Source organism: Pygocentrus nattereri, chromosome 30, assembly GCF_015220715.1.
Source record: "Pygocentrus nattereri isolate fPygNat1 chromosome 30, fPygNat1.pri, whole genome shotgun sequence".
Lineage (NCBI taxonomy): Eukaryota > Metazoa > Chordata > Actinopteri > Characiformes > Serrasalmidae > Pygocentrus > Pygocentrus nattereri.
The window spans coordinates 458,825-480,821 of NC_051240.1; the positions used below are offsets into that span (position 1 = coordinate 458,825).

Consider the following 21,997-nt stretch of genomic DNA (forward strand, 5'->3'; position numbering starts at 1 on the left):
TGTTGAAACGCATAAAATAAAAAACAACAAGTACAGTACTTACTGTATTTCTAAATACCAGCGTTATGAAAGTTCTTCATAAAATTCTGATGATGACTAGTGACTATGGAGGCATCTCTGATTTTTAAACAATGTGTTTCAAATAGAAAATATGGTCCCAGTGCCTAAGGTTGATACACGTGTAAATAGGGCTGTGCAAAATAGCATTAAAATTGTGATAATTAATGTTCAATTGATTTTAATCATGGGCACTTTACGACACAACAAACGACGAAATATAATAATTAGGGTGAAAGTGAAGCAGGTATTATTAGAGATAAGCAGCAAAATTCTATATTAAATCTTATGTCAAAAAATACAAATTGGCCCTGCAAAATAAGATTCCAGCAATAGACAAGGAATAAATGTGCTATAGCCACAATAAAAGTAGTTCACATCAAAATAAATGATTTGTACATTTTACTGTAACAGAGAGCTGAAAAATATCAAGACAACACCAAAACAACAACAAACTTCATAAACTCCATAAATATTACTGTTATACTTCTTATCAGTTGGTCATTTTTAAGCATTTGCTCATTAATTAATTTGACATAGCAGACAGAAATCAGCTTTGCCTCAGGGATATTTCCAGCACCAAGCTTGTCATATATTGTCTTTTAAATCATATTACTTGAATTTTCTTAACTCTATCAGTCCCTGGAGGCAAAATATCAACTACTTTCCATTAACAGTTACCTACTGGAAGAAATATAGTAATAAATACATCTATAAAATAACTGAATATAAGGAAGAAAACAGTGCTGTGAAAGAGTATTTGCCTCCTTCCCAGCTTATTCTATTTTGCATATTTGTTGTAGTTGAATGTTTCAGATCATTGACTACTTTTAATATTAGACAAAGTTAATGCAAGTAAACACAAAATACTATTTTTAAATGGTGGTTTCATAAATTGAAGTAAAAATGCTGGCCAGCCTTGTTTGGCCCTATGTGAAAAAGTAATGGCCCCTGAGTAAATCAAACCATTAACCAAATTCAATTGACTACTGGGATCAATTTCACTAGCCATGCCCAGGCATGATTACATTGTAGAAATGTCTCTGAAATGTATGTGGAAATACTGATAAATAGCAAAAAAAATAATTAAAATTGGAATTTACCATATCCAAAATATCAACAGACCATACATAGCAATACAAAAACTATTTTGTGATTTTTACAGTAACGATTGCAAAATCGATTTAAGTTTTGCTGTAATTAAAACTATCTACCTTCAAAAGTGTAATGGCAATTTATTTGGAGAAAATACTTTTTACAAGTATGCTGAATTGCATTATAGTATTTTCAGTTTTCAAGTTCATACTTTAAGGTATTTCTGGCAATCACAGCTGCCTGTGTTTTACAGTAAGGTTGCTGTATTTATAGAATTATATTATATAGTGTATGGCAATACTGTTTTTTTTAATCCAATATATATCTGCTAGTGTTTACTGCAAATTTCACAGAAAAAAATATTGTTTTGTACTGAGCAATAACACATATTTAATAGCGATATTGTAAAAAGAAAAAAATGTCTTGCCCATTACTTTTACAGCAAAAAATCTGTACTTCAAGAGAGAGAGCTGTTATCCACAAATGCAGAAATTCTGGAACAGTGGTGAACCTTCTCAGGAGCGGCTAGCCTACCAAAATTCCAAAAAGAACCCAGATGAACTGCAGGCCTCACTTGCCTCAGTGAAGATCAATGTACATGATTCCACAATAAGAAGGTTTCTGGGGAAAAAATGGCATTTGTCCCAAAACATTTAAATCACCCTCAAGAGTTATGGATTAAAATTCTGTGGACTGATGAGTCGAAGGGGGAACTTTTTGGAAGACACCATGTTGTGTTTATTTGCGTTGTCTTTATCTTTTATCTATCTATCTATCTATCTTTTATCTTATATTAAAATTAGTTGGATGATCTAAAACATTTAAATGTGACAAATTAGCAAAAATAGAAGAAGCAAAACCTTTTTCTTTTGCAGTGCTGTTCAGAAGAGATCTTAAGTAATTCTAAAATATTTTTAAAATGTTGGGCAATGTCCCAAGTCACTTGGAATAGCTGAAGCAAACTTTTAAATGCAACATTATTGTGACAGGACAGATTTGTAGCATAACAGAAAAATACATATCCATGCTAATTAAGTTTTTGTTGGTTCAGATGTGTTCAAAAGGGCATATGTCCATGGTGCATCTTCTCTGTGTAAAATCACAGACGTCATCATTTTTGGATTGTATTGCTCTGTACTTTAGTCATTAGACCAAGATCTTGCTCAGCTGAGAAAAACATGGGGGTACTGGCTGATCCCTCCCCATCCCGATGGCTTCCACTTTGGTTCTGGGCACCCGGACTCACCCTAATCTCAGTCACAAGAGGGCTGGTGATACCCAAATTGGTCAGAGCATCCAGAGTGCCATCAGGATCCAGCATGATGTCAATGACTGAGAGTTGGAGATAGAAAACAACACTGTTTACTAAATAACTCAAAAATACACCATAAAGTGTTGTTTTATATGTAAGAATGGGTAACTGTTTGAATTCAACCAGCATCATATTTTATAGCTAATTATTACATACTGAATAACAATTTTACATATTTAAATGAAAACAATGACATCTTACAGTGATAAATAAAATTACTCCTTTTTGCTTACCTAACAGCTGTCTCTCAACTTGCTTCAGGTCTTTAAGGATGGAGGAGATCTCCTGGCATATCACAAAGTGAAAAAAAGATCAGAATTAGAACAGATAAACATCTGCTCATTAATGAGGCTTTTAGGACAAATCTCAGAATTTTGGTAGACATACAGCAGTCTCCCAAAAATTGGACAGTTTAAGCATTTAAACATTGGTAAGTTAAATTATTCATGTTACTCAAGGAAAGCCTGGAGAAAAATTCCAAGACTGCTAAGTTTACTGAGAATCACAAGTCAAGCACTTTTAATCCTTCAAGCACAAGTCAAAATTGACTGATATGTTGATAGCTGATATGTTGGCTCTCTCTTCATTCAGTTACAGCCTTTATTCGCATACTTGGATCAACATTTTCGGTATTTTTTCTCAAGTCCTGAGGATCTTTCAGTTAGGTCAATAGTAGACTAGTGACACTGTGTTAGATCTTATTGTTCCAAAATATCTTAATAGTTAAATCGTGACAATCTAGCTGATTTTTAACAATGTGCATTAGCTAGCTGTGTTACATTAGTAACCTTGGATCAAGTAGCACTGCAGTGGAGAAGAGTAGGGCTCATTCCATTCCAGAAATGCACTTTTGTACAGCTGTAAAGTTTTGATCATATGCTCCTCATTTGTCTTATTCATTAGCAGTATTTGTAGCTCAGTGACAGCAGGAATCTCATCTAAAGCTAATGCTTCATAGGAGCTCACATTTTGCTCTTAAAGTCAATTGTACAATTTAAGAAGCCGGTAACACCTTACATTAAGGGTACATGATCTGCTAGTAATTAAGGAATTGACAAATTAATAACTAAATTTTCTGTAGCCAGAGCTGTCTGTAGGGGCTCCTTTTCACACTGTACGTCAACTGAAGCAAGCATTTTCATATAGTCTGAGCATAAAAATCCTAGGCTTTGTGGGTATGCAGTGGCCTATTAAATGTACAGTGTAATAGAATCACCAAAGAACAGGATTTCTGGTAACACTTTACATTAAGTCTACATGACCTGCCAGTAATTAAGGCATTTACTCCAATCATTTCCACCTAGTCATGCAGATTGCTTGTACAAACATTAGCGAAAGAATGGGTCGCTCTCAGGAGCTCAGTGAATTCCAGCATGGTACTGTGATAGGATGCCACCTATTTCAGTCATGGAATTTCCTCGCTACTAAATATCCCACAGTCAACTGTCAGTGGTATTATAACAAAGTGGAAGCGACTGGGAACGGCAGCCACATAAAATGACAGTGCAGGGTCAGTGGATGCTGAGGTGCATAGTGCACAGAGGTCGCTAACTTTCTGCAGAATTAATCGCTACAGACCTCCAAACTTCATGTGGCCTTCAGATTAGCTCAAGAACAGCGTAGAGAGCTTCATGGAATGAGTTTCCAAGCCTGAGCAACTGCATCTAAGCCTTAGGTCACCAAGCACAATGCAAAGTGTCGAATGCAGTGGTGTAAAACACACCACCACTGGACTCTAGAGCAGTGGAGACATGTTCTCTGGAGCGATGAATCACACGTCTCCTTCTGGCAAGCCGATGGGTTTGGCGTTTGCCAGGAAAACGGCACTTGTCTGACTGCATTGTGCCAAGTGTAAGGTTGGTGGAGGGGGGATTATGGTGTGGTGTTGTTTTACAGGAGTTGGGCTCGGCCCCTTAGTTCCAGTGAAAGGAACTCTTAATGCTTCAGCACCAAGAGATTTTGTACAATTTCATGCTCCCAACTTTGTGGGAACAGTTTGAGGATGGCCCCTTTCTGTTACAAAATGACTGCACACCAGTGGACAAAGTAAGGTCTATAAAGACATGGACGAGCGAGTTTGGTGTGGAAGAATGAATGGCCTGCACAGAGTCCTGACCTCAACCTGAAAGAACACCTTTGGGATAAATTAGAGCAGAGACTGCGAGCCAGTGATTTTAAGAATGGGATCTCACTCAATTTCATATGCGTGTGAAGGCAGACGAGTGAATACTTTTGGCAATATAGTGTATATATTAAGACCCATGAGATTAAATTACTAATGCATGTACTAATGAATGAACATAAAGGTAATAAAGGCTTCAGCACCTGAATTTATCAGGAATTCATGTGTCAAATAATGTTTTTTGTCACAAGATCCACCTGAGGCACAGTGCTCTGGAATAGTGTGTCTTTTAAAGTCAGCTGTGTTTTTTCTGTAGCTCCATCCTCTCATCATCTTGTCCTTCTACTTCATCATGCTGTGTAAGCAGCCCTTGTATTTGCCTGTATCTGTCAGGTCTTGAGTTTATTGTTTTTGATTTCTTATGTTACCTTGTGAGTTTCTACTTATCTGGTGTCTGTTTATTTAATAAAATGAAAATCTCACACTCTTCAATCTGCAACTAGTCCTCATTTGTGACAGTTGCCATAGTTTTAATTAAATTTCCATGTCAGTAATATGACGTTTTCACTCCAGTGTTGATACACAGTGCCTCATGAGGGGATGGTTTAACCTACAGTTACCACTGAACTCGGAAATTAGTTCATAACAGGGAAAGTCCAGTGCCTTTCTCCTAGGGTCATAAAAAATCCTTAATTCTATGCACATTTTTGTACTTTACCTTATCTAGTACACCTGATTGAACTCAACTGAACTGCTAATTTACTGATGAACTAATTTGCTAATTAACTAATTTTGTGCTGGTTGAGGTGTGTCAGAGTAAGAAAAATACAAGACTATTCAGAGTCAATTCCTAAAGTGAAGTGATGAACCAGTCACACTTAATTACTCATTAAATACAGATTTTTCATAATGGATTCCTGTTTGTGCCAGCTAAAGTAAACCAGTCACATTTTCTTACTGAAAGCTAACAAAATAGCAGGGGTTAATCATTACTTACCACAATGTCATTCTTTTGCCCTCAAAAGAACAGTGATAAATGATGAAAGTACAATACGCCTCATATAAAAACATGACATTAACAAAATTCTTTGAAATAAAAAATATATTTTATTATCATCTTATGACTTTTACACAACAAACAGAGCCAGAGCATTTGAATATGTCAGTGTAGTACACGGAAAATGAAGAGGAACCAATACATACTGGTTCAGTTGTTCCACACATAGCTATAAAACGGAGAGAACTGCACATTAATAATATTATGAATAATCATGTTGCAGAGTGTGGCATTTCCAAAGAACTCACACAAGCTGAAGTTCGAGTCCATGACTCAGCTTTACTGAAACTGGCGTACTAAAAAAGAGGGAGAATATAAAGTGTGAATGGGGAGCAGGGCTGTTAAATTTTGTGGTTTAGGTACAATTTGCTCATACTGACCACTGGATATTTAACATGGCACCTCACTCTCTGAGGATGTGAGAAATAGGATTGTTGCTCTCCACAAAGATGGCCTAGGCTGTAAGAAGACTGCTAACACCCTGAAACTGAGCTATAGCACAGTGGCCAAGGTCACACAGCGGTTTTCCAGGACAGGTTCCACTCTGAACCGGCCTCGCCAGTATTGACCAAAGACGTTGAATCCACATGTTCAGCATCATATCCAGAGGTTGGCTTCAAAAATAGATGAATTTATTTATAATTAAGAGTGCTGCCAGCATTGCTGCAGAGGTTGAAGAAGTGGGAGATCAGCCTGTCAGTGCTCAGACCGTACACTGCACAATGCATCAACTTGGTCTGCATGGCCATCGTCCCAGAAGGAAGGCTTTTCTGAAGTTGCACAAGAAAGCCTGGAAACAGTTTGCTGAAGACAAGCAGTTCAAGAATATGGATTACTGGAACCATGTCCTGTGGTCTGACGAGACCAAGATAAACTTGTTTAGCTCAGATGGTGTCCAGCATGTGTGGTGGTGCCCTAGTGAGGAGTACCAAGACAACTGTCTCTTGCCTACAGTCAAGCATGGTGGTGGTAGCATCATGGTCTGGAGCTGCATGAGTGCTGCGTGCACTGGGGCGCTGCAGTTCATTGAGGGAAACATGAATTCCAACATGTACTGTGTCATTCTGAAGCAGAACATGATCCCCTCTCTTTGGAAACTGTGTCGCATGGCAGTTTTCCAAGACAATAACAACCCCAAACAGGAGGAGGAGCGCAAGGTGTCTAACATCCACCAGCTCCGTGATGAAGAGGATTTCAGTAGCAACCTGTGCAGCTCTGGTGAATTCCATCCCCACATGGGTTAAAGCAGTGCTAAATAATAATGGTGGTCACACAAATATTGACACTGAGCACAATTTGGACATGTTCACTGTGTGGTGTATTCATTTGTGTTGGCAGCTATTTAGACATTAATGGCTGTGTGTTGAGTTATTTTCAGAGGACAGTAAATCTATATTGCTATACAAGCTGTACACTGATTACTTTGTTATATCCAAGTTTCATTTCTATAATGTTGTCCGATGAAAAGATATAATAAAATATTTGAAGAAATGTTAGGGGTGTACTCACTTTGTGTGTGTGTGTGTGTGTGTGTGTGTGTGTGTGTGTGTGTGTGTGTGTCTGTGCGTGTGTGTGTGTGTGTACATACACACGTATATGTATGTATGTATACACCCACACTGTATATAAATAACCCTTTACAGGCTTGACTTCTGCAGAGTGTAAATCTCAGAAAACAATAAAATACGATGTATATACTCCACACTTGTTAAAAGCCAAATTACTGTTCTTCTTAATCTTTTTCTGATCATTATTCTAAACTCAAAAGCTAAATGCTACTCCTCCCAGTTTTCGAGCTAGAACCATGCAACTTTGCAGGATCATAGGTATACCCTTGGAGTGTGCTTGTGCTTTTCTAAGCAATCCGATTTCGTAAAATTATCCTTCTTCTTCTTCTTTCGGTTGCTCCCTTTAGGGTTTGCCACAGCGGATCATCTGCCTCGTCTTTGCCCTATCCATTGCCTCCTCTACTTTCACACCAACCATCTCCATGTCCACCTTCACTACATCCATAAACCTTCTCTGAGGTCTACCTCTTCTCCTTCTACCCGGCAGCTCCATCTCCAGCATTCTTTGCCCAATATATCCACTATTCCTCCTCAACGCATGTCCAAACCATCTCAACCTGGCCTCTCTGGCTTTATCTCCAAACTGCTCCACCTTCACTGTCCCTCTGATCTGCTCATTTCTAATCTTGTCCATCCTTGTCACTCCCAATGAAAATCTCAGCACTACTGTCTTGTAAACCTTCCCTTTCACTCTTGCTGCTATCCTTCTGTCACACATCAGCCCTGACACCCGTCTCCACCCACTCCAGCCTGCCTGCACCCTCTTCTTCACCTCTTTTCTACAATGTCCATTGCTCTGGATGGTTGACCCAAGATATTTGAAGTCATCCACCTTTACGACCTCTACTCCTTGCATCTTCACCTTTCCACCTGTCTCCCTCTCATTCACACACATGTATTCTGTCTTGTCTCTACTGACCTTCATTCCTCTCCTCTCCAGTGCAAACCTCCACCTCTCCAGATTCTCTTCCACCTGCTCTCTACTCTCACGACAAATTACAATGTCCTCTGCAAACATCATGGTCCATGGAGCCTCCTGCCTGACCTCATCTGTCGACCTGTCCATCACCACTGCCAACAAGAAGGGGCTCAAAGCTGATCCCTGATGTAACCCCACCTTCACCTTGAAACCTTTTGTCACTCCAACTGCACACCTCACCACTGTCTCACTATCCTCACACATGTCCTGCACCACCCTAACATACTTTTCAGCTACACCTGACTTCCTCATACAGTACCACAGTTCCTGTCTTGGCACCCTATCATATGCCTTCTCTAGATCCACAAAGACACAATGTAGCTCCTTCTGACCTTCTCTGTACTTCTCTACCAACACTCTCAACGCAAAAATTGCATCTGTGGTACTCTTTCTGGGCATGAAACCAAACTGCTGCTCACTGATCTGAACCTCTTGCCTTAGCCTTGCTTCAACAACTCTTTCCCATACCTTCATGGTGTGGCTCATCAACTTTATACCTCTGTAGTTACTGCAGCTCTGCACATCACCCTTGTTCTTAAAAATGGGGACCAGTACACTGCTTCTCCACTCATCAGGCATCCTCTCACTCTCCAGGATTTTGTTAAACCACCTGTTTAAAAAGTCCACTGCCTTCTCTCCCAAACTTCTCCATGCCTCCACAGGTATGTCATCTGGACCAACTGCCTTTCCATTATTCATCCTTTTTAAAGCTGCCCTCACTTCCACCTTACCAATTCTCTGCACTTCCTGATCCACTATCTCTCCCCCCGTTGTCCTCCTCTCTCTCTCGTTTTCCTCATTCATTAGTTCTTCACAGTACTCCTTCCATCAACACTCTCTGTTCACTCACTAGTACATTTCCCTCTCTATCCTTTATCAGCCTAACCTGCTGTACATCCTATCCAGCTCTATCTCTCTGTTTAGCCAAACGATACAAGTCCTTTACTCCTTCTTTACTGTCCAGCCTCTCATACAGCTCATCATAGGCCTGAGCCTTTGCCACCATTCTTTTTCGCTATGTGGCTAGCCTCACGGTCCTGCCTACTTCCTTCATCTCTCTGGTTATCCCACTTTTTCTTAGCTGCCTTCTTCTTCTGAATACTCTCCTGGACTTCCTCATTCCACCACCAACTTTCCTTGTCTTCTTTCCTCTGACCAGAGGAAACACCCAACACATTTTTGCCAGTTTCTCTCATCACCTTAGCTGTATTTTCCCAGTCCTCAGGTAGCTCCTCACTGCCCCCAAGGGCCTGTTGCAATTTTTCCCTGAACTGCCTGCAACCATCCTCCTCCTTCAGCTTCCACCATCTAATCTTTGGCTCTGTCTTCACTCTCTTCCTCTTCTGTTTCTAATCTCATTCTACAGACAACCACCCTATGCTGCCTTGCTACACTTTCCCCTGGTACCACTTTACAATCTCCAATCTCCTTTAGGTGGCATCTCCTGCTAAGGATATAATCCACCTGTGTGCACCTCCCTCCACCCCATGTTCATCCCTCTTCTGAAAATACGTGTTCACCACAGCCATTTCCATTCTCTTTGCAAAATCTACAACCATCTGACCTTCTGCATTTCTGTCTTTCACACCATACATACCCAGCACCTCTTCATCCCCTCTGTTCCCTTCACCAACATGTCCATTGATGCACCAATCACCAATCTCTCCTCTCTAGGGACACCATCTACCACTTCATCCATCTTACTCCAAAATTCCTCTAACTGACAACCAACCTGTGGTGCATATGAACTGACCACATTCAAAATTACACCATCAACCTCCAACTTCAGGCTCATGACCCTGTCTGACACTCTCTTTACATCCAGAACACTTTACCCAAGCTGTTCCTTTAGGATTATCCCTACTCCATTTATCTTCCTCTCTTCCTGTCACAATAGACATCTCCCCTCACAGACACTCATACACAGAAATACTAATTTTAAGGTGGCACTGATTTTAAGGTAGAACATAATTTAAGGTGGCACAGAATTTAAAGTGGAACTTCTTTTAAGATGGAACTACATTTAATGTGGCACTGAATTTAAGGTCAAACTACATTTAACATAGCACTGAATTAAAGGGGTACATAAGCTAAGGTGGCACTAACATTAAGGTGGCACTGAATTTAATGTGGAACTTCAATTAAGGAGGCACTGAATTTAAGGTGGAACTGCAGTAAACATAGCACTAAATTTAAGGTAGCATAGAATTTAATGTGAAACTTCATTTATGGTAGCACCTAACAACACATCCACCTAGGATACTGCAGCATCCGATTAGCAACATTTTAACAACCATCAATCTACCATCTTTTTAACATTTTAATGCAATTAGCTTAAAGCTTGTTCACAAACTTTCTCTTTCTAGTTAATATTTTAATACTGGTTACATTTTCTGAAGACATTGGCCCTATCATCAGGAGATTTGATCTTTGAGGAATTTGATCTCTGGTGATGCTACAGCCATCCGTGGCCGTTATTCCAAGAGAGCACAATTCGCTATGTGCAGGAGAACCTGTAATGTACTTCTGCCTTGGGTTATGTGTATTGTGCCTTTGAGGCTGCAGAAATGAACAGCCAACTCACAATTTCCTTTCTGCAGCCACACAGGTCTCCTTAATCAGAAAAACTAATGCCTCAATACTTTTGTTTGTAAGCATGGTTAAAAGCAAGTTCCTTCCTTCCTGTTTATAGGCTTTGTTATTATTTGTTTTGCTATTATTGCTAATGCAAAAATATATGGAAGACACTGCTTCCTGTTTAGTCTAATCAAGGTAATCAGTTAATGCAAGCCTTCATGAGTTGAAGGAAAACTGCAGGGCAGGGGTACTCCAGGACTGAGGTTGGGAACCAGTGGCAAGGCAAATATTTGAGGCTACATATGCATAAATGTATCTTTTACATGTGTTCACTTTACGTTTCCTGTACATTTTCTGCAGCTTAAACTATGACCGCTTTGCTTTTCTAAATAGTAAGTCATCAGGTGAAAAATTTGTACTTGAAAAAATATAAACAATGACAAGCAAACTGCAAATACATTCATTTATTTTGAAACAATTAAAATGCTTTGTGATCATCACTCTTTCTGATTTGAGAGCTCCAAACCATCAATTATAATGGCAATCAGAACTGTGCCAAAGACAGGTTTCAAACATTTTGTGTTCTGTAGCTACTCATTGGGCTTACATAAATAAATAAATAAATAAATAAACAAACCTACATCAAAAAGCAAAGTCTAACATGTAACATTGTCTAAAGTTTCCTTGTTAACCTCATGCGGGACAGAAGTCTGGCAGATCTTCAGACAGAGCTTTGTACAGAGTGCTCCTGTAAACAACAACCATATATATCACAGTGTTAACTCAACTATTTATCCATTGGTATTCCAAGCATTTTTAAGTAGTCATGTCAACACTCATATCTTACCGTACACTGTCAAAAACTGCTCTTTGCTTAGGTCTTGCTGAGAGTGCTGCCATTTTATCCGCAGGCCCTGGCTTCACACCCCTAGATAAGATACATATCTTATGTCAGTGGTTCTCAGTCTTGGTACCTGATTAGCATATTTATAGTGTATTCTTTGCTCTCAATACATCCTGATTAAACTAATAATTGCATTAGAGGGCACTTCTTGGGCTAACTTAGGTGTGTTAGAGTAGAGGGCCATAAAGAGTTGAAAACTACTAATTATTTTCATATACTGCTAATTTGCATGGTTAAATAACCCAGACTGTACTGTTAAATATTGTCTTTTAACATGTTCATATGTAAATTATTTTAACAGAGTGTGCTTACTAGAGTTTGTTTATACAAAGCACGAGTCCTGTTACCTTAAGTGTGTATACTTACTGGCCACTTTATTTGTTACTATTTTTTTCATGTCAACTTTGTAGTTCTGCAATTACAGATTGCAGTCTATCTGTTCTGCATATATTGTAGCCTCTTTTTACTCTGTTCATCAATGCTCTGGACCACCACTGAGCAGGTATTACATGATCATTTTCAGCACTGTCTGTGAGAGGATCGCACACAGCAGTATTGCTGGCCACTGCAGTAAAGAGAATGTACCACTGCCCAAGTAATACCTCGTGGTCCAGACCATTGCAAAACAGGATAAAGGGGGTGCTAACAAATTAGACAGATAGACAATTGGACTACAATGCGTATTTGTAAAACACATGGTGCAAGTGGAAAAACCTGATACACCTGATAAAATGCACAATGAGTGCAGACACAAAGTACATGTTCCTAATAAAATGGGCGGTATGTATTTGTTAATATATTTTCAATAATTGGCTGATAAAGGCTACGCCAGGGTTGCGTAGCCCTGCATAATTTGCTTCTAAATTTAGGCCAGTGTTTCCAAGCACATACATTCCTGCACATTTCAGAACTCCTCTTACAGCAACATACAACCCCATTTCCAAAAGTTACAACACTACAGAATGTAAATAAAAATAGAACACAATGATATGCAAATCATGTAAACCATATTTTTTAAAGGAAAATACTACAAAGACAACACAACAAACACTGAAACTGCAAATTGTTATTATTTTTTTTTTTAAATATATGCCCATGGCATGTTTACCACTGTGTTTCATCATCTCTTCTGTTAACAACACTCTGTAAGTGTTTGGGAACCAAGGAGAACAATTGCTATAGTTTTGAAAGTTAAATATTTTCCTGTTCTTGTTTGATGCAGGATTTCAACTATTCAACAGTTTGTGGTCTCCTTTGTCATATTTTTCATTTTATAACCCTCCAAATGTTTTCAGTGGGTGACAGGTCTGTATTGCAGCACAGTCCTTTAGCACCCGGGCTCTTTTAATATGGAGTAATTTATACAGAATGTGGTTAACCATTGTCTTGCTGAAATAAACATGGCTTTTAGTGAAAAGGGGCAATCAAACAATTAAAAAAAAAACATCTGGATGGCAGCATATGTTGTTAAAACATGCAAATACTGTTCAGTATTAATGGTGCCTTCCCAGATGTGCATGATGCGCACTAATGCACCCACACACCATCATGAATACTGACTTTTGAACTGTGTGCTGATAACAAGCTGAGTGGTCTTTAACCCGGAGGACACAGTGTCCATTACTTCAAATGTTGATTCGTAGGACCACAGGACGCTTTTCCACTTCCCCTCAGTCCATTTTAAATGAGCTTGGGCCCAGAGAAGGTGGCAGCGTTTCTTGATCCTGGGTATGTTTGCTTTCTTCTTTGCGTTTTAGAGTTTTAACATGTGTGGTTGCAGCAGTGTTTTTCTAATGTGTTCCTGAGCCCATGCAGTGATTTCCACTACAGAATCATATCTGGTTTTAACACAATGCCATCTCAGAGCCCTTAGCCAGAAAATACTGGTGTTTGGCCTTGTCTCCAGATTCTCTGAATCTTTTAATGATATTATATAGAGTAAAAGTTCTTTGCTATCTTACATTGAGAAACGTTATTCTTGTTCTTGTATTCTTATTCTTGCACTATTTGATTATGATTGTCTTTCACAGAGTGATGAACCCCTCCTCATCTTTACTTCTGAAAGGCTCAGCCTCCCTGGGATGCTTTGTTATATCACTGTTACTGACCTGTGGCCAATTAACCACCTTTTTTTTTTTTTTTTTTTAGCATTCCACAATTTTACCAGCCTTTTGAACTTTTTTCAAATTCAAAATGGGCACCTATTTTTAAAAAACTAATAACATTTCTCAGTTTCAACATTTGCTGTATTTGCTATTTTCAATTCAATTTCAATAGGGTTTAAATAATTTTTACATAATTGCATTTTGCTTTTATTTACATTTTGCACAGTATCTCAACTTTTTTGGAAATGAGGTTATATCTCAGTCACTTCAATTTGTGATTAGCTGATGAGTGGTATTAAGCATTAGCTAAGGTACAGCCAGTTGGTATGATTGGGAAACACTGCACTAGCTAACACTTTCATTAGTTAGAGCCAGCTGTGTTGTCTATAGTTGTAGCAAAACTTTGCACGAGGGTAAATATATAATATTTTCTGAAAAGTTCAATGAAACTCCTTTCTAATCGGCTTGATTTTACCTGATCTGGTAGGTGAGTAGTGCTACATGTTAGTCAATTCTGCCAGTATATTGAAGTAGGAAGTGAAACTTGTTCAGACACAGCCATAGAACAGTGATAGCAACCCTGGGCCAGAGTATTATATCACAAGTTTAAAATATTATTACTTACCAACATTCTCGGCCTGTGCCATTGCTGGTCACTCTATGTGCAGCTCAAGACATGAGAAACTTCAGGAATTCGCTGTTGTGAATAATGTGCAGTTTGATAAAGCAGTGCTACCACATGGTTGCACAAAGTTGTCCCAGCAACACATTAGCAGGGGCAATAAACCATAGAGACTGGCCTTGAATCATTTAGAACAATCTGCAAAAATACAGAAAGCAGCACATACAATAATGAGTAAACAGTATCAAGTGCAATTCAAACAAAACAAAACTACAGCTACTTACAACATCTAATCTCTCAGGGAAAAAAGCACTGTTAGAAAATACTGTCATGCATAGCTTAAAGTGTTGTGCAACCTTTTGTCTGAGAATCATTTTGATCCTAACACTTCAAAAGCTCCTGTAGTATTTACAATAAAGTAAATCGGGTAACAACTAAACAAAAGACATCTGTTTTTGGATATTTTTGTCTTTAAATGTTTATTTTTTCATAGCTAAAAATCTGAATCTTTTATTGATCCCAGAGGTAAATTGCAGTTAAGTGATACTTTTTTAATCCCACAAACGGGGAAATTCCACCTGTATTTATTTAACCCATCCATGAAGTGAAACACCACATACACACTAGTGAATGCACACACACTAGGGGGCAGTGAGCACACTTGTCCGGAGCAGTGGGCAGCCCTATCCACAGTTAGGTGTCTTGCTCAAGGACACCTCAATCACGGACTGTTGGATCGAACCGGCAACCTTCCAGTTACAGGGCCAGTTCCCTAACCTTCAGCCCACGACTGCCCCCTACAGCTGTTATAGTTGCAACCATATGTAAAAATAACAAAGGCATTCTCTGTTTGCCTTTTCTCCTTGGTTTATGGTTTGTGATTTGTTTAACAAATAGGACAACTTAGCATTTAGTTCATTTTCTGAATTAGTTTTTGTATGGTTTAATATGCTAGAGCTAACACCTAGATTCACACCTAGCTTTACTCTAGCGCTAACACAGAACACTTACCTTCATAGTTGTCAATATAACTCGATGTCTACGTCTTGAATACTTTTTCTTTTTTCTTGAAGAAGCCATGGCTAATGTCTTGACGATGCAATGAACAATGTTGGCCATTTGAAGAAGGTCTTGCAAACATTGCGTGTAAAACGTAACGTTGTTGACACACCGGCGTCAAAGTCCATCTCTGCTAGCATTGTTTTGCTAACCTGAAATGAAACTGCCAAGCGTTACGTGCACAGAGCCAATGGGCCTCGCTCTGTGGGTGGAGAGGATGACAACAAGTTGAAGTTCACGGCACCCACAATCATCCAAGTGTTTTAGACCATCATGTACCACTGTGATTCCAGCTCCAGTCCTGGAGACCCCTCTGCTCTGCATAGGTTTGTTTTATATGATTCGCTTGCTAGCTAGCTGGCTAGAAGCTGAACACAGGAAAAATTTGAGCCAACTTGAAACCTTTGTCATTTTTATCAGATGGAAATAAACCATTCGATGGCATCATTCATATATGTTGGCACTTTACCACAATGCATAGCCAAACGTGCATGTCTCTCTGACATGTCTAAGGAAACTTATCAACACTACAATGTCATGGATTCAGTTCTAACTCAAATATTTAGTGGAGAAGTATTAGCTTTTTCCTTTGCGAGTTTTGAGTGGTATTTTGTGAGTCAGCTTGGTGGTTATGCGGTTACCCATGCCTGTTGATATTTTATTTAATGACAAAAGAAAAAACAATAATATGACAATGGTATAAATGATACGTCTCTGATTTTTTTGCCTAAAACTGTACAGTGAAAGCCTCTACCTGTTTGCCAGCCAGAGCCTCCTCTGCTTCAGCCTGGAGGCTGTGGTCCAGCCTTTTTTCAGAAAGAGAAATTAGGTAAATCTCAGTGCTGCATTCTAGATATTGTATTACACTCTTTGTTAATCCTTCTGGAGACCCCTGTCTTGTACAGTTTCAACTATTCACTGCTTTAACATACCTGTTCCAGCTCATGAAGTGCTCAATAATGAGTTCATTAGGTAGAATAGACATATTGAAACAAGGAATTGTTGAAACTGTTCAGGGCAGGGGGATTCCATGAGCAGGATTTAAAAGCACTGCTTTATTGTATGTCTTATATGTAAGAGTGTAGCTTTGTTTACTTATGTGTTTGTCTTACTTTTTCTATTTGACCTAGGGGTCAGTTAACTCACCTAGTCCAGTGGTGTGATTGCTTTTGAGAAAAAAAAATCATTTTAAAAATGTATTTATGCAAATAGCTATAATACTTTCATTGCTTTTGACCTTATTAGGTACTATATTTTTATTGTTGCATTTATAGCCAGTTAATATTTCAGCTCATTCATGCTGTAAGCAGATGAACTTTTACATTTAGATTTAATCTTAATTCATGAATTATTAAAAAAAAAAAAATACTACACAGTCCAGAATCACCCCTATGAAAACAAGAAAGCAGGACTTGTGTACCCTGCCTGGATCAGGGTTACCGGGGCCCCACCCTGGAGCCAGGCCTGGGGGAGGGGCTCACCAGCGAGCGTCTGGTGGCCAGGCATTCACTCATGGTGCCCGGCCGGGCACAGCCCGAAGGAGCTACATGAGTCCCCCTTCCCATCGACCCACCACCGATGGGAGGGGCAGTAGTAGGGGTTCGGTGCATTGTGGATCGGGCAGTGACCGAAGGCGTGGGCCGTGGTGTTCTGATCCTCGGTTGTTGAAACTGGCTTTTGGAACTTGGAATGTTACCTCACTGACGGGGAAGGAGCCTGAGTTGGTGCGCGAGGTTGAGAGATACCGGCTAGATATATTCGGGCTCACCTCAACACACAGCTTGGGCTCTGGGTCCTATCTCCTTGAGAGGGGCTGGACTTTATTCTTTTCTAGAGTTACCCATGGTTAGAGGCGGCGGACAGGTGTGGGCTTTCTCATAGCCCCTCGACTTGGCACCTGTATGTTGGGGTTTTCCCCAGTGGACGAGAGGGTAGCTTCCCTACACCTTCAAGTTGGGGAACGGGTCCTGACTCTTGTCTGTGCTTATGCACCGAACAGCAGTTCAGAGTACCCAGCCTTCCTAGAGTCCTTGGGAAGGGTGCTTGAAAGTGCTCCTCCTGGAGACTCTATTGTCCTACTGGGGGACAATGCTCACGTGGGCAATGACAGTGTGACCTGGAGGGGTGTGATTGAGAGGAATGGCCTCTCTGATCTGAACCCAAGTGGTGTTCAGTTTTTCTTCAGACTTCTGTGCAAACTACAGTTTGTCCATAACGAACACCATGTTTGAACACAAGGATGTCCATAAGTGCACATGGCACCAGGAACACCCTAGGCCGCAGTTCAATGATTGACTTTGTAGTCATGTCATCGGACTTGCGGCCATGTCTTTTTTGGACACTCGGGTAAAGAGAGGAGCTGAGCTGTCAAATGATCACCACCTGGTGGTGAGTTGGATCAGGTGGTGGGGGAAGATGCCGGTCAGACCAGGCAAACCCAAACGTATAGTGAGGGTTTGCTGGGAACGTCTGGCAGAAGAACCTGTCAGATTGATCTTCAACTCACACCTCCGTCAGAACTTTGACCAGATATCGGGGGAGGTGGGGGACATTGACTCAGAATGGGCCATGTTCCACTCCTCCATTGTTGAAGCAGCTGACTGTAGCTGTGGTCGCAAGGTAGTTGGTGCCTGTCGGGCGGTAATCCTCGAACCCGGTGGTGGACACCCCAGGTGACAGATGCTGTCAAGCTGAAGAAGGAGTCCTACCGGGCATGGTTGGCCTGTAGGACACCAGAGGCAGCTGGCAGGTATCAACAGGCCAAGCGATCTGTGGCTTCAGTCGTTGCCAAGGCAAAAACCCGGGTGTGGGAAGAGTTTGGTGAGGCCTTGGAAAGTGAGGAGGCAGAGTCTGGGGACACAGGAATAGGCTTGTCCATTACTGAGGCCGAAGTCGCTAAGGTAGTTAAAAAGCTCCTTGGCGGCAGGGCTCCAGGGGTGGATGAGATCCGTCCCGAGTCCCTCAAGGCTCTGGATGTTGTGGGGCTGTCTTGGCTGACATGCCTTTTCAACATTGCGTGGACATCGGGGGCGGTGCCACTGGATTGGCTGACTGGGGAGGTGGTGCCTCTTTTTAAAAAGGGGGACCGGATGTGCTTTGTGGATTTGGAGAATGCATTCGACTGTGTTCCCTGGGGTATTCTGAGGGAGGTGCTTCGGGAGTACGGGGTACATGGCTCTTTGCTACGAGCCATTCAGGCCCTGTACAAACAAAGCAGAGCTTGGTTTGCATGGCCGGCAGTAAGTCAGACTCATTCCCAGTGAGAGTTGGACTCCGTCAGGGCTGCCCTTTCTGTTCATTCTTTCTAGTCACCGATTCTATTCATAATTTTTATGGATAGAATTTCTAGGCGCAGTCAGAGGATTGAGGGTGTCTGGTTTGGTGACCTCAAGGTCACATCGCTGCTGTTTGCAGATGATGTGGTCCTATTGGGGACATCAGGCCGTGAACTTCAGCTTTCGCTGGATCGGTTTGCAGCCGAGTGTGAAGCGGCTGGGATGAGGATCAGTACCTCCAAATCCGAGGCCATGGTTCTCAGGTGGGAAAGGGTGGAGAGCCCTCTCTGGGTCGGGGATGAGCTCTTGCCTCAAGTGGAGGAGTTTAAGTATCTCGGGGTCTTGCTCACGAGTGATGGTACAAGGGAGCAGGAGATTGACAGGCAGAATGGTGCTGGGTCAGCAGTGATGCAGGCTCTTTACTGGTCTGTTGTGGCAAAGAAAGAGCTGAGCCATAAGGCAAGGCTCTCGATTTACCAGTCGATCTACGTTCCACCCTCACCTATGGTCATGAGCTTTGGGTAATGACCGAAAGAATAAGATCACGAATACAAGCGGCCGAAATGAGTTTCCTCCGCAGGGTGTCTGGACTCTCCCTTAGAGATAGGGTGAGAAGTTTGGTCATCCGGGAGGGACTCGGAGTAGAGCCGCTGCTTCTCCACGTTGAGAGGAGCCAGCTGAGGTGGTTCGGGCATCTTGTTAGGATGCCTCCTGGACGCCTTCCTTGGGAGGTGTCACAGGCAAGTCCACCTGGGAGGAGACCCCGGGGAAGACCCAGGACACACTGGCGGGACTATATCGCCCAGTTGGCCTCCCCCCCAGGGAGGTAGTGGAAGTAGCTGGGGAAAGGGGGGTCTGGGCCTCATTGCTTAGGATGCTGCCCCTGCAACCCGAACCCCGGAGAAGCGGAAGATGATGGATGGATGGATGGATGGATGGCTACACAGTTTTATATTGCACATGGTTACAAAAATTATTTGAAACAATTTTTTTTCATGCAAATTCATGATGTGAGCAGACAGGCATTAGGCGAGTTGTTGTGGAATGACCTCTTTGTCAAATATAACAAGGAAATTAAGAAATGAAATCATTTTGACTGAGCTTCAGTTATTTTCTTATAGATAGAACATACCTAAAAAGCATGAAAACAGTTACAGGCCAAGTCTGTACCTCTCAAGGCAGCATACCTAGTTTTAAGCTATTATGCTATTATGTTCACTATGGGATGCGCCTGGCCAATATGACGGCCACTGAAGTAAACAGTGGATGCTTAAGTATTACGACAAGCTTGTGTGTATTCTCTAAATGTATATTGGAATGTGGTATCTTGTGTAAATGTCATTTCAGTTATTAATACATGGAATTATATATGCAAATTATTGATTAATTAGTTATTAAATGACTAATTATTAAGATCAAGCAGAGGAAGAAATCTTGTGTAAGCTCAATCATTCTCAAGAAACTCCTATCTAAATTGCATAAATGCACAAAAGGGGATAACCACATGCATGTGCCTAAACTAAAACCTTTATACCCCCAACACTGCCCTAAATGGTTGCAGTATGCAAGATGTAACAACTGTAAAGAACTGTAAAAAACCCGCTTAAACTTAGTTTGAAATAAAAATGTTATGAATAGCACCTTTCATAACATTAAGATTAGGTAACCTGCTGGACTGATTAAGTGAGGATTTTTGCAAATCTCCATATAGATGCTGACAAGCACCATGAACAGCTTGCAGAACATAAGGATTTAGCAATGAAGCAAACCCTGGATGACCGTTGAGGCAGTGTACACCCTTTTTCTCAGCTACATCCCTCCAGCAAATGTTCTTAAAGACTGGGAGATTTGTACAGAGCTTGTGAGACTGTCACAGCTTGATGTCAAAATTCCTGAAACTTAGAAAATGTTTAAAGAAATACACTTCATTTGTTTAAAATTTAATACATCTAAGAATTTAGGACTTGGGTTTTACAGAATGTGTATCTTGCTGAACAGATAATTAGATAATTAGCTATCATGATTTTAGAGGATTTCCTACTGTTCTGACGCCTCTCCCGCTCGCTACCGATCATTTTCTGATGCTAAGAAACACCTTCCCCCATCAAAGATGGTTATGGTGGAGAAGAAAAATTGTCAACCTCATAAGACCTCTCAGTCCGAAAGTGCCATTTGATTTTGTCACTCTCCATATTTTCTGGTAGCTAATATCAGCAAGTTATAAGAACACAGCAGTTTCCCTCCAGCTCAGCCCCACCTCTAAACTCAAACAGCACAGCACTGCCCCTCCCTTTTTTGAGGATTTTTCAAAGGTGAGCTAGGGGTAGAGTTGGCTGAAAATAGTAGGGTGTAGTTACTCTTTAAACATGCAGGAATCATGAATGATGCTAAATTAAAAAAGTTTATTTAAAGTTTCAAATAAAGTACTAAAATCCACTAAGAAAATACTGAGCATCAAAATATCCCAAATAACTTGCAAATACAAATAACGTTAACTAAAATGTATTAAATAAAAATAAATTATTACAAATTTTTTCCCATTCTGATGTTTTGCCTTATTTATTTATTTATTAAGCTTTCAATATTTTTCTTTCTGACTTTTGGTACTTACTGGGAGGTAGATCTTGGAAGAGGGTACTTACCAGCGCTCTTTATTGGTGAACTGATTTGGAGTGACAGATCTTCTTAACATGTAGCCATGCTCACTGTGATAGTGGTGATCTGCCTCAAATATGGCATAGCACTTCATACTGATATTAATATTGCCAAAAAGGTTTATGAAGTCATGTCAGACATTAGGAACAATGTTTGTCATTCAGAATTTGAAATGGATTCATTCACTACAGGGGAAGACCAAATGAGAGCAGAGGAAACATTTACAGAGGGGTTTCCAGATATTGCTCTGTTGTTTGACAGTGCTGTGAACTATAAATGCAGACATTTTTAAGAAGCAGTGATTGTTCTTGTTGATGCTTCTAGAAAATATCTATAAAAAGGCCAACTTTTTATTTTTTTATTTATTGACACTCTTTTCACTTAAAGCAGGGGTCATCAGTTCCAGTTGTGGTGTGGAGTCTAGCGCAGCTTGATTGTCCTGCTCAAGCACAATGTTTTAACTAGCTGTCAAGTGAAGTCAGATGGGTTTCAGCAGATAAATCACCAAACTGGCCAGGACTCTGGACCTCTTGAACTATACCTAAATATGCCTGAATATGTTTGTCATAGTTTTAATAAAAAAAGTTAAATTAAAAGTCAAAAGTCTGAT

At 40.5% G+C, this 21,997-nt stretch overlaps 1 protein-coding gene across 9 annotated transcripts in view; it reads right to left on the reverse strand.

The window, feature by feature from the left end:
* Positions 1-221: 221 nt before the first annotated feature.
* Positions 222-21,997, reverse strand: part of cep170ab (centrosomal protein 170Ab) — a 79,415-nt gene continuing 57,639 nt past the window's right edge. For 3 of the 9 annotated variants that reach the window (XM_017712883.2, XM_017712887.2, XM_017712882.2), the window contains 4 exons: positions 16,604-16,623; positions 16,212-16,263; positions 2,698-2,749; positions 222-2,484 (listed from right to left, as the gene is read on the reverse strand). In XM_017712883.2, coding sequence (XP_017568372.1) covers positions 2,264-2,484; positions 2,698-2,749; positions 16,212-16,263; positions 16,604-16,623 — 345 coding nt within the window. In that variant the 3' untranslated portion in view covers positions 222-2,263. The other 6 variants (XM_017712885.2, XM_017712884.2, XR_005129993.1 and 3 more) reach the window with 5 other exon arrangements.